Source organism: Poecilia mexicana, unplaced genomic scaffold (genome assembly GCF_051168715.1).
Source record: "Poecilia mexicana isolate PSO_F unplaced genomic scaffold, ASM5116871v1 scaffold_14, whole genome shotgun sequence".
Taxonomy (NCBI): Eukaryota; Metazoa; Chordata; class Actinopteri; order Cyprinodontiformes; family Poeciliidae; genus Poecilia; species Poecilia mexicana.
Window position 1 is genome coordinate 18,567,434 of NW_028263383.1, and position 16,336 is coordinate 18,583,769.

At 39.9% G+C, this 16,336-nt stretch overlaps 2 protein-coding genes across 2 annotated transcripts; one reads left to right on the forward strand and one right to left on the reverse strand.

Moving 5' to 3' along the window:
• Positions 1-565: 565 nt before the first annotated feature.
• LOC106926292 (glucose-6-phosphate exchanger SLC37A4-like) lies at positions 566-10,371 on the forward strand. Its single transcript, XM_015001116.2, has 9 exons — positions 566-970; positions 2,003-2,235; positions 6,176-6,422; positions 7,038-7,190; positions 7,271-7,356; positions 7,434-7,547; positions 7,626-7,691; positions 7,830-7,968; positions 8,054-10,371. Exons 1-9 carry the CDS (start codon positions 823-825, stop codon positions 8,218-8,220), a joined length of 1,353 nt encoding a protein of 450 aa, XP_014856602.1. The 5' UTR covers positions 566-822; the 3' UTR covers positions 8,221-10,371.
• A 780-nt stretch (positions 10,372-11,151) lies between these two features.
• Positions 11,152-15,152, reverse strand: hmgn1b (high mobility group nucleosome binding domain 1b). The gene is made up of 6 exons (XM_015001127.2): positions 14,938-15,152; positions 12,752-12,775; positions 12,548-12,577; positions 12,417-12,458; positions 12,224-12,331; positions 11,152-12,144 (listed from the first exon to the last, which is right to left on the reverse strand). Exons 1-6 carry the CDS (start codon positions 14,953-14,955, stop codon positions 12,097-12,099), a joined length of 270 nt encoding a protein of 89 aa, XP_014856613.1. The 5' UTR covers positions 14,956-15,152; the 3' UTR covers positions 11,152-12,096.
• Between the last annotated feature and the right edge of the window lie 1,184 nt (positions 15,153-16,336).

Sequence of the window (16,336 nt, forward strand, 5' to 3'; positions counted from 1 at the left end):
AGGAACAGTTCCGATATTTTACCTGACCTTCCCAATTGTCAGCTTCAGCTTCTTTTTTATTCAGAAACCGGGAAGGTGTTTTTGGTGCAGACGTGTAGCCGTGTAGCCGAGAAGTTGGAGTTGCAGAAAAAATTCCTATAGGAGTTTTGTAATTGTAGATAATTTCAGTCTTTCACAAATACAAAACGACTACTTCACCAAGGTTCAATTTCACAACTCAAAATTTTAAAAGCCCGGTTCTAACTTTTTGCTCCACTCAGTCCAATACATTTGGAAACAAACTAATTTATACACCTTTCTTAATATCTTCACACAGACACATTAAAAACAAATCTTTTCATATGTACACATAAAAAGGGACTGTTTTATCATACCATAACAATAAACATGGATAATTTTCTTTCATAATAATTTACACTCTACATGTTTTATTACTCTCAACATTTCATGTTTTAGCAAACATGTTTAAATATTCTTAATTTAATCACAGCTGTGGATATACTTCTGTCTGGTGCACTGAACCACGGCTCAGTGTGGCTGCTTCTCGCTTCAGTCATGTTTGGTATGTTCTCATTTCCAGGCTGGTGTGAGGTTTCCCTCCTCTGTCCTTCCTTCTCGCACACAAGCAACACTCTCAGACGAACAGAGGTTCAAGGCTGCAAGGAGTTCTGCTTATGGAAAACCCTCCACCTCAACCGCCTGGCGGATGCTACAGCTTGCTACTTTGTCTTTTGCTGGCTATGATTTAAAGGCCAGAGGACCCAAATACAGGGCGAGAAAAAGGCTGCTAATACGTTACATTTTGATCAGTTGACTGTAATCATGGCGGCCACAGGCTACGGTTACTACCGTGTGGTCATCTTCCTGTGCATGTTCACTGGCTACTCACTGTATTTCTTTAACAGGAAGACATTCTCTTTTGTTATGCCGTCTGTGATGGAGGAGATAGAACTGGACAAAGACGACTTGGGTAAGGACCGATTACTTTTAAGCTGGCAACTATTACTACTTTTATGTGGCTATTGCTACAGTTTCCTGCTACACTTTACATTGGACTGATGAGACTTTCTTAATTTCCGATTCTGATTGTTCTTTTATTTTTTTTAAGTAACTTAACATACAAAAGTTAAAAAAAAGTGCCTTATACAGAAAATAAAGAAATTATACCCATTTATGCATCTAAGCATATGTCTGACTATGCAGTCTCTGAGCTTTGCTAAACAATAAGAAGTCGTTGTTACTTTATGTGTTTATGGGAAAAAATAGTAGGAAGTGTTATTTTATGTGCACAAAATAAATAGGAAAAATCTTATTTTTTCATTTTTTTATTGAAAATATTTTAATGTTTCACAGTCTTTAGACAGAGGCCTCTTCAGATTTGTTGCAAGACTGACTGCTACTGAAGATCCTTCTTGCCCACAGCATCACCATGCACAACAACTATTTGAAGATACTTGGATGACATGAGTTAGGACGACATTTAATTTTCCTTTGGGATAAATAAATAATTATTGAATTGGCACTTCTTTAATTTTTAGTAAGTTGCTCTCTGATCTGATCATCCAAATAGTCTAACAAAGGACTGTTTAGATCAATGTTGAGTAGGCTAGACAATGTAGCTGTCTTTTTAATTATATTTTTATTTGTACAAGAGATACTCATTAAATTTAACACTCCATGATCATAAAGATCAGCAAGAATGACTGAATAGTCAGAATGGATTAATTACAATTAATTGTAATTCTCACTTATAATTTTGCACTTTCAGGTTTTCCTACAATTATGAATGAAGGTTGCATAAAGTTTCATGACATTCAGTTAAATTCTTGTTAACCAGTGAACGACTAAAGTGGTGATGGTGGTCTAAACGTCTCAATTGTTAGAAATAATCTAGAGATTTGTTCATCCTCAACTGTTAAGAAGTCAACATAGCTAATTAAATATGTTCCTTGAAGAACCAGTTTGTTGCTTCATCGGGGACCATTCCATTTTTCCTCTGCAGGTCTGATCACCAGCAGTCAAACCATGGCCTACGCCATCAGTAAGTTCATCAGCGGCGTGCTGTCGGACCAGATCAGCGCCCGCTGGCTTTTCTCCATCGGCCTCTTCTTGGTCGGAGGCATCAACGTGGCCTTCTCTTGGTCTTCAACTGTGTCCATGTTCTCCCTGCTCTGGTTCATCAACGGCCTGGGACAGGGCTGTGGGTGGCCCCCATGTGGGAAGGTGCTTCGGAAGGTAATATTATCCTGCCTGTTGGATCATAAATCACTGGTCTGAGAGCCGTTAGCTGGACTTGTGTTGGCGTTATTGCCTCACATTTAGACAATGTAAATGAAGGAAATGCTAAAAGTACGCTGACAGAGGAAAAAACTATTAATCAGCTTAAGAAGCAAGAGGATTTGGTCTGATTTGGGAGTAGCTTTGTTGGCACAACATTGACTCGTATGAACATGTTTTGATTTGTAAGGATCTCTTCAAATTTTTCTGCAATGAACACCAGTGGGTAGAAATAGAAATGCAGTAATCTGTCAACTTGAGACTGGAATTTGACCTTTTTTTTTCTTGATCAGCCTGGATCAGTGTCGCCATTCTTTTCTTCTGTATATATAATGCACTGAAATTCCACCATTATCTCAACCATCAACAGCAAGTATTTAGATACGTCACATAAAATAAATGTGTAAAGGTTAGAGATATAAAGTGCCAAATTTTTTTCTCTCATTTTAAAATCATGTTTAAATGTTTCAGATCATTAAGCTAATTTAATGATAAACACAAGCAGATTAAATACAAAATTCAGCTTTAAATGATGATTTAATTCATTAAGGAAAATAACTATCAAAAAACAACCTGGCCCTATGGGGAAATATTATTCCTACCCAAATAAGTCGTAGCACCCTTGGTTACCTCCTCTGTATCAAGTGTCTCCAATTTGAACACAAACATCATGTTTAAGTGTAGCATCTCAATAGAAAATGAGCTTAAAGCTGCAGTATGTAACTTTGATAAAAATATATTTTTACATACATGTTGAAACTGTCACTATGACAGTATGGTATGAGACAGACAATCTGTGAAAAAATTAGTTCTCCTCTTCCTTCTCCCAGTGCTTCTAACAAGAAACAACCAATAAAAGCCAGGAGGAGGGTCTTGGCACCGTCAATCATGGCCGTGTAAATGCTGCTCACAACTTTCTCTCCCCTCCTTGCTCTTGACTACGATATAGTTTCCCCCCATCAGCAAAGACTGTCATGAATGTTAAGGTTAGTTAGTACCACCAATCACGGCAGACAGTGGTTTTCCTGTAACGGTGAGGTTTTGAGATCCTAATTGGTGGTTTGTTTAATTTCCCTCTGGGATTTATAAGTCTTCCTGAATGTAATTGAACTAATCAGCTGCTCCCAGTTTCCTGTCGGGTTGAGTAGCTTCAAACTGCTGGTGTCTCCTTTCTGTTTCTTTTGGAGCTTTTTTGTAAAAAAAAAAAATCTATTCATCTTCACATTGAACATTAATGTAAACAAAGAAATGAAGAGAATTGTTGAAAACCCTCACCGTCTACTTCATGAGACTGAATTAGAAAAACAGAGTGTCTTCAGTCAGAGGCTTCTTAAGGGACGCCGAAGAACAGATCGCTACAGGAGATCTTCCCTGTCCGCAGCCATCATCATCTACAACCACTCTTTGAAGGATTTTGAACTACTATGAGTTACAGCAACATTTAATTTCCCTCTGGGCTCAATTACGTATTTTTGAATTTGAATTTGAAACTTGACAAGTCCAATATTTTGGAGCTCGCAGGCTGTTCATGACGCCTGTTGTCTGTCCGGAGACGCCACCTGCTGAGAAAAATACGTTTGAAGTCTCAGCTGTACATACACCCACATGTTAATTGTGGATTATATTTGGAGAGGCTGCGGCCTGTAGGCACGAAGCAGTGCTGACATTTAGGAGCGGGGCAGCTGTGTTTGGTGTGAGCTGATCTTAGCCTCCTGTATGAAGTGTTGATTGTCCAGGACGAAAGCAGGAAAGCCGGCAGCAGTTTGAGAAATTAAAGGATTACCTAATAATCTGCTAAGGTCTCATCTATAAATAGCTGTCGGATTTCTTCCATGCATATTTTTAACTCTCGGTAGGTCTGAATATTAATTAGACATTTCCAGGTGTTTGTCTGTTGAAGAAAACAAATGGATCATATTGTTAGAAATGACTCGTGGATTCGAATGACTGAAGCAGCAAAAAAAACAAACCCAATTTGTTGGCATGTGTTCAGCGTATGGTGGTGGTGGTGGGGGGGTCAGATTACAGGACAGTGTGTATTTATAGATAACTCTAAGTAGATCTACAGAAAAGACGAGCAAATTTGCTAAAAGACTTCTTCCCCCAGTTTTGTGTGCAAATATATTTAGCAGTTCTAACTGTGCAGGACAGCTAAACTGAAGTCGAAGCTATGGATCAACATGGTGTTAACTAAGTCTGTGGCTACCTTAGGCGTATTCCCAGCAGTTTCTCAGGTTACTGCTTTACTGGGTGTGCTGTGCAAGGGGCTTTCGTAGCTGCCTTTTAACTGAGTTACTGCCTGGGGGCATGTGGCTCTTATTTCATCCTGCTTTTTCTCTTAGAGCAACAAAATGAAAGAAAACAACTTTTAAACAGCCAATCTGTTCAAGGAAGGATGATTTTAGCCAGGTAGCATCTTTTAGCAACAGCTGCTCTGATTTTCTTAGCAAGTCGGTGCCAGGATAATGTCCATATTCATAAGGACATGGCTTCACTGTAGCAGCCTGCAGGAACTGGCACCTGAACCCGCATTTCAAAGGTCAGTTGTATGGAATGAGATTAGTGACTTAGTGAGGTAATTTCAGGCTCAATCCTGTGTTTTCAGTACCAGGAAAAAGGTTCAGTTCTTTTCCATGGTTTACACTTTTGGCAGGTTATGTTGGAAATCTAATCTAAGCAGCAGATTATGTTTGACAATACTTCATGGGGACACGTTTCACTATATTTACAGCGGCTTTAGAGGTTGAAATATTTTGCCAATTCTTCATTCAGAAGCAGCTCATGCTGAGTCAGTTAGAATAAAGAACATCTTTGAACAGCAATTTTACACATATTCTCAGTTGGATTAGAATCTGGACTTTAACTAGGCCATTCTAATACATGAATAGGGTTTGATCTAAGCTATTTTAGCTCTGGCTCTGGTTGTTCACCTGCTGAATGGTGAACCTCCACCCCTGTCTTTAATCTTTACTGATTCTAACAGATTTTCTTCCAGGATTGTCCTGTATTCAGCGCCACAAATTTCTGGCCAGTTGTCCTGTCCCCACTGAAGAAAACATCCCACAGTAAAGCCTGGTGCTGCTGTCACCAGGTCTCACTGTGAAGCTGGTGGTTTCAGGGTGATGTTTAGTTAGTTTTCCTCCATAGAAACTATTATGTATGCAGCTTAAAAATAATATTTTGGTCTCAAATAAGCAGACAGAGCACCTGCTTCCTCATGTTTACTGTCTCCTTTATAGGGAATTTCTTATGCAAAGCTCCAAAAATACATACATAATTCTGTCCCTTTAAAGGTGCAGTACATAACGTTTTTAGAAAAATATGTTTTTTACCTATTTGTGAAATACACAAATGGGTACATCATGTCGCTACACCATGACATGTCTCATGTAGTAAGAAGCAGATGATCTGTGAAAAAAATCGAGCTCCTCTGCCTTCTCCCGTGTTTCTACTGTCATCTGCAGAAATATACCGCTCAGCCATAAACAACCAATCAGAGCCAGGAGGAAGGTCTTAGTGCTGCCAATCACCCTTGTGTACATGCTGCTCACACCCTACAGCTGCCCTAATTACTTAAGCTAGCTAGCATGGTCTCCTCTGACGCTAGATAAATAGTTTTCTTGTTGTACTGAGTCATTTCTCCTCCATTAACTAGCAGCACATACACAAGCATGACTGATGGCACTAAAACCAGCCAGGGTTTCATTCTTTTTATTTTTTTTTTGTTTGTTTTATGACCGGGAGCGCTGCATTTCTGCAGACAAACCTCCTCCACTTCTGATATAATGTATTAAACTTCAGTATTTTTTCGCCTAACTTCAACGTTTGCTTCAAAAATAAATATTCTAGGTCAGATCTGAAGAAATTTTAACATCTCTCTGCGTCTCCTCCCCGCCAGTGGTATGAGCCATCCCAGTTTGGAACATGGTGGTCTGTGCTGTCCTGCAGCATGAACCTGGCTGGGAGTCTGGGTCCGCTCATGGTCACGGTGCTCCTGCAGTATTACGACTGGAGGACGATTCTGGCCATGTCTGGCGTGTTCTGTGCTGCCTTCTCATTGGTTTGTCTGGTATTCGTAAAGAACGAGCCGAAGGACGTGGGCCTTCCCAGCATCGAAGCTGCAGCTAAGAAGGGTGTGAAAGGAGGTAAGCAAAACACGTAAGCTGTTTTTCCTTTACAAATGCGCTCAAATCTTTTGTCGATATTCTGGTGTTTCCCTTACATAAGAAATTAACATCACACACAAATAAGCTGTTCCATTTGTTGAGTCATTAAAAATCATGGCAGCGACGGATGTAAAGAGTTAAATGAGGTATATTTATAATCCACCACTGGCTCCAGTGCTCATCCCCTGAGCAACGCTGCTTATTGTCCAAAAGAAAAAAACAAACCATGATCCTCCTGCTACTTCCTGTCATCTTCCTCATGGTTTTTGCCAGAAGTAGCATTCGACTGTAGCCGTGTAATGCGAAAAAATTGTTTCCATTGCAGTTTTATGATATACATCTATTTCGATAAGGTTGAAAAACCACCTCATCCTGGCGCAAAAACGTTTTATTGAAAAACGTGTTTTTTGAAATTGCCTCGTTTCCATTAAGTGAATGTATTTTCGTAATTTCAGTTGTGCATTTCTCTGGTTAATGGAAACACAGCTTGTGTTACTCTTATAATACAGTTCCACAGATTATAGATGGAGACGTCCAGAAGGCGTAACTAAGATGTTTTACCGTGAGCTTACCTCTTGGTTATATGCTCTGCAGGCAACATCGAGAGCACCCTCAGCGAATTTCTCCTCTCTCCCTTCCTGTGGGTCCTCTCTCTGGGCTACCTGGTTGTTTTTGGGGTGAAGACGGCAGCCACTGACTGGGGGCAGCTGTTCCTCATGCAGGAGAAAGGCCAAACGGCTCTCATGGGTGCGCATTCCCATTTCTCTCCTCATCTTTGATTGTTGGTTTAAGCTAACTGGTGCTGACCGAGGCTCTGTCGCCAACAGGCAGCACCTACATGAGTGCGCTGGAGGTCGGGGGGTTCGTCGGCAGCCTCTCGGCAGGTTTCATCTCGGACAGAGCCGTTGCCCGCGTAAGTACCACTAAGCAACGGGGCTTGCGGTTTCAGTGCTACTCTTGTTGAAATGTCTTCCCGTTGTGTTTCCTCAGAAAGGCTTGAGCACTCATGGCAACCCCCGTCATGGCCTGCTCATTCTCATGATGGCTGGCATGTATGTGTCCATGTATCTGTTCAGAGTGACCATCACACCTGAAGTACCAAAGGTAAGTCGAACGCGTGACGACATAATTTAAAATATGTAGAATCAACACAAGTCAGCTTGAAACAATCCTTTTGTTCAGGAAGCTCCTTTGTGGGTCCAGGCCATCCATCCGGTGTCTGTTCTGCTTGGAGTCTCAGAGAAAGAGGTACATTATGAAATGTTTTACCTTGTGTTTATGATTAACTTTACTATGCAATTCTCATTTTAATTTGTGATTAATTGCATCAGGCTTACTTGGCACATCAGTGGACTGATGAGTTCTTCATGTTGGTTTCACTGACAGATTTGGATTCTCTTCCTGGGTGCCATGTTTGGGTTTTCTTCGTATGGACCAATCGCCTTGTACGGAGTGATAGCAAGCGAAAGTGCTCCTTCCAATTTCTGTGGAACGTCTCACGCCGTCGTTGCACTGATGGCAAACGGTAAGCTGCTGGGTCACGTGACCAGAAGTGACGTATAGTAACGAAACTCTTTCATGTAACTGGAGTGTCTTTGTATTTGCCGCAGTGGGGGCTTTCATGGCAGGGCTTCCCTTCAGCACTGTCGCCAAGCAGCACAGCTGGGACACGGCCTTCTGGGTAGCTGAAGTCATAATGGGCATCACCACCATTGCGTTCTTCCTTGTGCGCAATATGCGCACCAAAATGGGACGAATCGCAGAGAAACTGGACTAGTGCATATTTTTTTAGGGGTCGAACTATTCACACAGTACAGCACAGTGATTTAATAGGAGCTTTATTGTACAAACTAATGCCAAACACAAATTAATCTGAAGATCTTTCCATTATAAATCTGTAGATACTCAAGGGGGCTGCAATTTAATCACTTTATATTTGTAATGAAATGGTCACTTAGACAGATTTAATCTTCACTAGCACCAGCATGGAGTCGATCACTTTTGTTCACAAGCTTCTGGACAGATCTCCGGACGTATGATGCTTTCTAAAGGAAGCCACTCTAGCTTGATTGTCTGTACTGATGTGTTGTTTTCTTTCTCAAGATGAATCATTTGTGCTGTTCACGGCATTAATTACCTAAAGAATGTGGCTATGCACCATTGAAAGTTTCAGTCGAATGTTTAGATCCATTGTGGAGATGAATGTCATATTAATATGGGGCTTTCACTGATTTATTTGGTGAAATTAATGAATAATATTCAACTGCAATGAGATTTACGAACACCAGGAAGACCAGGGTGCCTGGTCCAAAACCGACCCGTTCTCGCTTGACTGAAATTTGTAGCTTCCCAAACCTAAAGAACACTGAGCCACCTGTGAAGCACGGTGGTGGTAGTGTCATTCTGTGTGTCTGTTTTACTGTCAGCAGTAGGGATGCAATGCAATAAGTGGATTAGGCCTGAAACAATAAATGGATTCATCACATTAGTCACGATCAATCGATTATTGAAATAATCGTTGACTAAGTAATCGGTCAAATAACTAAATAATTAAAGCAGTAATTAAGCCAAAACTGTACTATTTATAATTATATAAAAATGTCTTAGCCAAAACTCTTCAGCTTTTAGATTTAGCTTCACCAGGTTTAGATTTAGTAAAGAAATTCTGTTATTCCTTTTTAGCCAATAAGATGTTTATTTTCTTATTTAAAAAAGGAACTGAATTATTTATTTGGATCTTTTAATGTGTTTCTAGTGTTGTATAACAAAGGCTTAAGTGGTTAAATGAAAAATCTACAGAAGGTGCCTTTTTTAAAATTTGATTACTCATCAGAATAATTGATTACTAAGATAATTGTTAATTTCTGTTAGCCCTAAAGTGGATAAAAATTATTTAACCTCCAAGTTCTTCCCACAGCTCTACCAGGAATGTAAAACTCTAGTGTTTGGGGAGGTTCGTGTCGTACAACATTTACAAAGAGATATTTATGTCTCTCCTTCAAAACTGCTGAGTGAATAAAGTAGGTCATTAGTGGGTCTCTTGGGGATGTTGGCCTAACAAAGTGTCTGAAACTGGCACCGGCCCCTTCGGAGGGAACTTTGAACCCCTTGAACCAGGTATGTGAAACATGAACAATGATTCATCAAAGCTTTTTTTGGAATAATTAGGGCTCGAATAATTAAAGCAAAGCAAAATGTGACGTTCTTGAACGGCTTTCCCAAAGCCCCTACCTCAAGAGAAAAGTGTATGAATTATATATAAAGGCTGGGTTTTGTCATGAAGCCAACCAATTTTAGTGAGCTGCACCAAATCCTGCGTCAAAAACGCAATCACAACCAGAACTGTGTTGACCGCTACCAAAAGCATGTTTAAAGAGAACCTTGCTAAACATCAATGCTGTTTAATTTTCAGAGAGAAAATCTGTAATAAATGTCAATGCATCGACAAAGCGCAAAATAAAAAATAAATAAATTAAGTTGTATAATCATCTACCTTAGGGAAAAACTTTAAATAAGTACTTAAAAGCCCAAACTGAACAGAGCATTCATGTCCATGGTTGGTTTATTTCTGACCTTGTGATTGGAACTGTTTATACTACATAATGTGTTTTCAACAGTCTGTCTCATCATTCACTTCATCAACACCAACTTCAATATTCAACAGATACATAGAAAACGTTTGATTTAATTTAGTTTTTCTTGTTGGATGATACTTAAATATCCCTATTTTGTGAAACAAAGCATGTTGGCTCAGAAAAACTAAATTGACCCCAGAAAACTTCATCATTTCAGTTTTTTTATTACTGAACAGGTGTCACTCTGTGTGGTGGTCTACTCATCTCAAAATTTAAGTTTTACATAGACTCTTACAGCCTTTCTGTGATTGTACAATAAACTTGAGATAAATACATATTTTTTTAAGTCAAAATGTCAAGTCTTCTTTTATTCATCTGTATTTTTAAAGATTTGTTTTTCATTTTTCCTCATAAACATAAAACTGTTGTCTTTTATTTTCAGGGTTTTGTACATAATCTGGAAAAATCAATGTGTGTCTTCCAGGTTTCATTAAGTATGAGAAAATAAGATGCTAGCCTTCCTGTGAACTTGCAAGGATAAGTGAGTATAGAGAACAGATGGAGTGTGGAAATGCAGATTTAGATTTATATACGCTCAGAATATTAAAGTGGAAGATGGAAAAGGATAAACATCATTTGTTTACTCAGGCTGAATCCTTATGTAGTTAGTGGTACCACGGAAAGCAACAATTCATCAAAAAGAGAAGCAGTTATTTAAGCTGCAAGCTACTGTGGAGCTGTCCATGGTCCTGAAATGGACCTCACGTGATTTTCTTGGTGCACAACTTGCAAAAGCACCACTCCAACCCTTAATTATAGTCAATGTGACAATTTCACCATCAACCTATGGTTTTCTTACGGATATAAGTGATAATGTTCTTTAGTAAATGCATCCAAACAATAAGAAATTATATCAAAAGTTCCTAGTTACAAAGAAAACACACAAAAATAAAAGTGTAGAATTTGGGCTCCACATATTTCACCAGAGAACTAAAATGTTTTCTCTTTGATAAGTAACTCTTAAATGCTACGGCTGAATTCAAAATTCGTTTTTTAAAGGAGATGAGGTTTATATCGTCAGTCTTTTTCACTGCTGCAGTTTTTGCATCAACTGTGTGGAATGAAACAGCATAACAGCTACCAACTGAGTTTTATTGGTTTAACAATTATCACACAAGTACAACTCTAGACAAATAATAAAAAAAACAAAACTGCACATGTGGATTTTGATACAGACACCTAAAACCACAGAAATATGGCTACTGTTGGTGTGAAAGTACAGTTTGTCTGTTGGCTTTAGAGAAGCCAGCCTCGGTAGTTTTGTCAGTGTAAATCCTACGTTAGCATGGCTAAGAACAAGTTCCTTTTTCGCTGTCCTTACACCGTACCGTTACACACTGCGGATCGAGAAGTCTTTTCACAGCAGCTATACAAATTTATTGCGATGCTATCACACGACGGACACAACACATGCGATGCACAGTTTCAAATGGGAGAGCTGCAGAACTAGGAATATTAGGATTTATTGATTAGATTGGTTAAGAAAACTGCATGAATACAAGAATAACCAAATAGGAAAAAAACTTACAAACATTCTAAAACACTGTTTTTCAATATAAACAAGAAAACGATGAGTTGTACGGTGACATCCACCCCCACCCCAGCACACACTACAAGCCGTCCCTTATAAAGCTCATGGAATGTACTCCACACAGGTAAGCTCTTCCAGTTGTTGCCCCCCCGACCCCCGCCAATCGTCAAGCTTCCATGTTTGACGCGCGGACCCACCCCGCACCCTCCCCTCCTTCACATTTAAAACTGAAATAAAATCCTCCGACAGTAACGACGACCGCAAATTTACGCTGATGCAAAATTGTTGGGCTTGATGAGTTTTTTTTTCTTTCTTCTTTTCCCTGTGTCCAAATTGGTGTTCTTTGTTTTGTTTTAAAAAAAAGTGTTCTCTACAATCAAACTACTAAAAAACCTGTATTTAGAAAATAGTTGATAAAAATATTCCCCTGAATTGTACAAGAAAAGAGGTACAGGGAGCACTGGTGTAAGACAGAGCCGGAGTGATGTTATTCAGCTGCCTCATCTTTTTGATCGGCTGCGTTCGTAGCGGGAGCCTGGAAACACAGAATATGCAGATTAGAAACGTCCCAGACGAGAGGAGATGGGTTTTGTCGATAAAGTTAAAACCCTCACCTCTTCCTCAGCTTTGGCTTCACCGTTTTCAGCTGGGGCCTCTGGTGCTTTTTCCTCAGGCTTGGCCTTTTCCACCTCGTTGGCTTTCTTGGCCTTAGCAGGTCCCTTCTACAAAAGAAAGTATCAAGCAAATCAGCCATTCTGAAATAATGGCACCTGCCCATATAAGTAAAAGGAAAAAATTCAAATCTACCTTTGGCTTGGGTTTGGCCTCTGCCTTTGCAGGTGCGGGTTTCTGTGAAAAGAAATGTAAAAAACAATTAACTGAAGCACTGTCAGCCATAAACATTTTAAGAGAGAGATGATGGATTTTTCTGAACTTACATCTTTCAACCTAAGAGATCTCCTCTTGGGCTGTGGACAGAACACACAGTTTGATTACTTTTAAGATTCTTGCAGGACAAATGACACGACAAACTGGGCTGCTACTGACCCCTACTGGGTGGGTGGACAAACTGTTTCAGTAATTTTCTCCCCCCCAACATTTTATGTCCTACATCAAATTGTGCCGTCAGGATTTATTCTTACCGCTGACTCGCCTCCTGATGCTGCCTGTGAAGGAAGAGAGAGAAAAGAATAAAAACTTTTAGTCACATTTATTTTCAGTGGCTGTGTAGAAGATGTGAATATTTAGAATATTCACATTAATTCTTTATTAAAGATGAGGACATCTCCTTTCAGCCCTGTATGACACTCTTCTAACAAATGTGCTTTAAAATGATCACCAAGGCATGCAGATAAAAAAAAAAAAATAGAATAATCTAAAGAGGACTGCTGGGTGTGAATCACTTAAATTAAGATCTTGTTTTCCTTTGGGATTAATAAAGTATTTTTGAATATAATAACCCTTCAATCGCTTTGTGATCATCCCAAATTGATGATTAAAAAAATCTAATCCCTTCCTGCAGGTGTGTAAACTCATTAACAAGCACAATTAGCTTTTATGCACTTTGCTTTGAGTTGACAATTAGATAAAGGCAGGATGGTGTGCAAATGGGGATAATCTTGTGACCCCTTCATTTTCAGATGGATTTAAAACGGATAGTAAACCTATCAGATTACTATCACTGATAGGTGATGGTGGCCAAAATTTAATGTCCAAAATGTGTTGTATTTCATCACTGAATCAAATCAAACACGACAAAATTGCAGCAGGTAAACCAAAATCGACATCAGCTTGTAAAAGTGTGATTAGTGCATATTGGACTGATTTGTAAATCTAAAAAGCTCTTTGAGAAACTACTTCAGTAGAAATAATGGTGCGTTCTATGTAGTCGGATTTTCGAGTTTCAAGTAGAAAATACAGTATGGCTTATTGAAGTTAAAGGTTCAGCAACGAGTTTAGTTCCAGTATGACTCCCGCGGATGTAAAAAAAAAAAAAAAAAAAAAAGTAGTGAAAGCTTTTGGCATAAACCATCAGCATTTACTGCGCATAATGCTGCTCGATATGTATTGCTGAGAACAGCTCTCCTTGGTGTCTAAACTCGAACAACAAAAAGAAATCGATGTTTTTTTCATACTGCTAACGAGTATCACCATTACAAAGCACAAACTTCACTGGTTTTCCGGCAAGCGGCTAGCACGCGCTCGCTTTGGACATGACGTCATTTTCATATTCCGACGCCAATCAAACGCAGCATAAAGGTAGCCCATGAAAAGTGCGAAGGGAGAAACATTGAAGTGTGGAAGAGTTTGAAGTTGACTTTTTTCGTCGCACGGTGGCGCTCCTCCAGCTCCTGCTTGCCTTCTCACAAGACCGGCAAGGAGGGAGAGGGAGGACTCCGCCTCCATCTTTTCTCTGGTAATAAATGGGACTGTGGCTGAACTGAGCGGCGGCGAGAGTGTTCCCGCCAGGAGTTTGAAAAGAGTCAGAGATGCTCAGTGACTCTGTCGGTCTGCTGCTAGCAGAATATGCTAGAACCCCCAGCAACAGGAGCAGCGCTACGATGACGGAGGCTCGCCATTGCATAACCTCCGAGTGGCCTGAGCCGTCCTGAACACAGGGAAGCACTCCGTTAACACGACGAATGCCGACTACACGTTAGTTTTCGCAGAGAAATGAGGGCAGCCACACGATAACATTCAAACGGGCAAACCAACAATGTTTTTATTTTCGAATTAAAGTCGAATTAAAGCTTTTAGTTGTATAAAAAAGTTCGCTCAAAATAACCCCCAACGGTTATCACGCTAATCCAATCAGATACATGCAATATTTCCACTTTTAATCATTCTGTCGTTTTCCCTCCATTAAACTTTGGCTTCTAGCGTGTCGACCCCCAGAGAAAACAATCAATATGCCGCCAACTTTCTCTGCAGAAACGCTGTCCAGCAATACAGTAGCCCGACCCAGCTCTTTCTGACACAACAAGAAGGCTTAAAGCTGCGCTACTACAGCTCTGAATCGGTACATTCTGTTGTGGCATAAGCACATTATGTTGTAAATCGAGAGAAAGATAGGCAGGCGGAGTGGGAATCACTTCGCATGAAGATAATCACTGCACGTAGGAACAACAAGCCATGCAACAGAAGCAACCACTACACACAAACGAAACTACAGCTTTACAAGCGCGTTCGCTCCGTGCACCAAACACGCATTTGCAACAGTATTTTAACAGCTCTGAACCTAACACGAAACCAGCTGAATTCACAATTGCAACAGTGTGTTATAATAAAACCTTATTACTAAATGGATGAAAGATATCAGTCTACTCACTTTGCTCCTTTTAGGCATTGTTGGTTTGTGTGGGGAGTTTTTTTTTTAACTAAAAAAAAGGGGAAAAATAGCCGAATTAAAGTAAATTAAACAGAAAATACAGTGGTATATTCTGGATAAAGCTGTGCCAATACAGTCTAATACAGCGCAGCGAGACTTTACTGTTCCATTGGAAGGAAAAACTAGCTCAAACCGGATTGGATTCTTCCCCTCCCTCCCTATTCAAACCCTTTCGCTTCCTGCGTGATTGACGGCGTCAAACCCCGCCCCTTCCGCGTGCTGATTGGACGACAAGGTGGGGAACTGCACGATTTTAAATCTGTGCTCTTACCTGTGTGGATACGTCACATGCCAGTCAACAGACATGCTATGTGTCTCTGTGCAGCCGTCTGCCATAACAAGGCAAAATTATTAAAGCTCCATTCAGCCGCGTCGAAAAAATATTCGCTTCCCCTTGTAACACGTCTAGAGACATATTCCAGGAATATCTGTGACAACAAAGCCGTTCTTCCTCATGCAGTAGCGGACTTTGAACACATTTATTGGCATGTGTCTGTTTAGAAAACTCAGAGAGGGGTGTGTACTCCCTTGGTCGAGAATCTTGGGCAAAGCAGTTTAGCTTGGGAAAATGGCGACACGATGCATGTTGGTACAGTTCCTAGTGTGTGTGTGTGTGTGTGTGTGTGTGCGTGTGTGTGTGCGTGTTCTTGTGCAACCTGCTTGTCATGTGTTCTTGGAGTCGCTTACTGCAAGGGTGTGTACAGTGTCCAAACATGACTTCATTGGAAACAAGTACGTTATGCTTTTAACACGTTCCATGACATTCTCTCACTTTCTACGAGTGAAACAACAGCATCCTGATTGTTGACTTTTACATTCCCATGGCCTAGAAAAAAATCAAATGCAATGCATTTTATATTACGTTTTCAAAATGTGTAGCTGGTGGATTAATTATGTTATGCACTCCTAATGTTTAAAAACACAGAAGCACCCAGAATTAATGTTTGCATAAAGATATATTTTGGCTCATCCGGAAAGATCATTGCACATTTATGCACCTGAAGGTATAAATGGTGAATAAAGCGTCTTTCATTGCATAAAAAAGTTTTGAGGAGCATTTTGTAGTCAGGAAAAAGCAAACCGGTCCAGTTTAGATACTTTTGACTATTTGAACCTCCTCATACTTCTCATACCAACCTGTTGTGTGCACATTATGGCTGATTTTTTTTTTTCTTTTACAATCGGTTCCTTCCGACTTTGCAGAAGCTCTCTTAGCTTGAGAGAAATTATCAACAGAAGTTTATTTCAAGATTATTTGTACAACACATTTTAGCAGCAAGGCAGATCATAGTGCTTTACATAATAAAAACATAAAAAAATACATCATACAGTTGCCAAA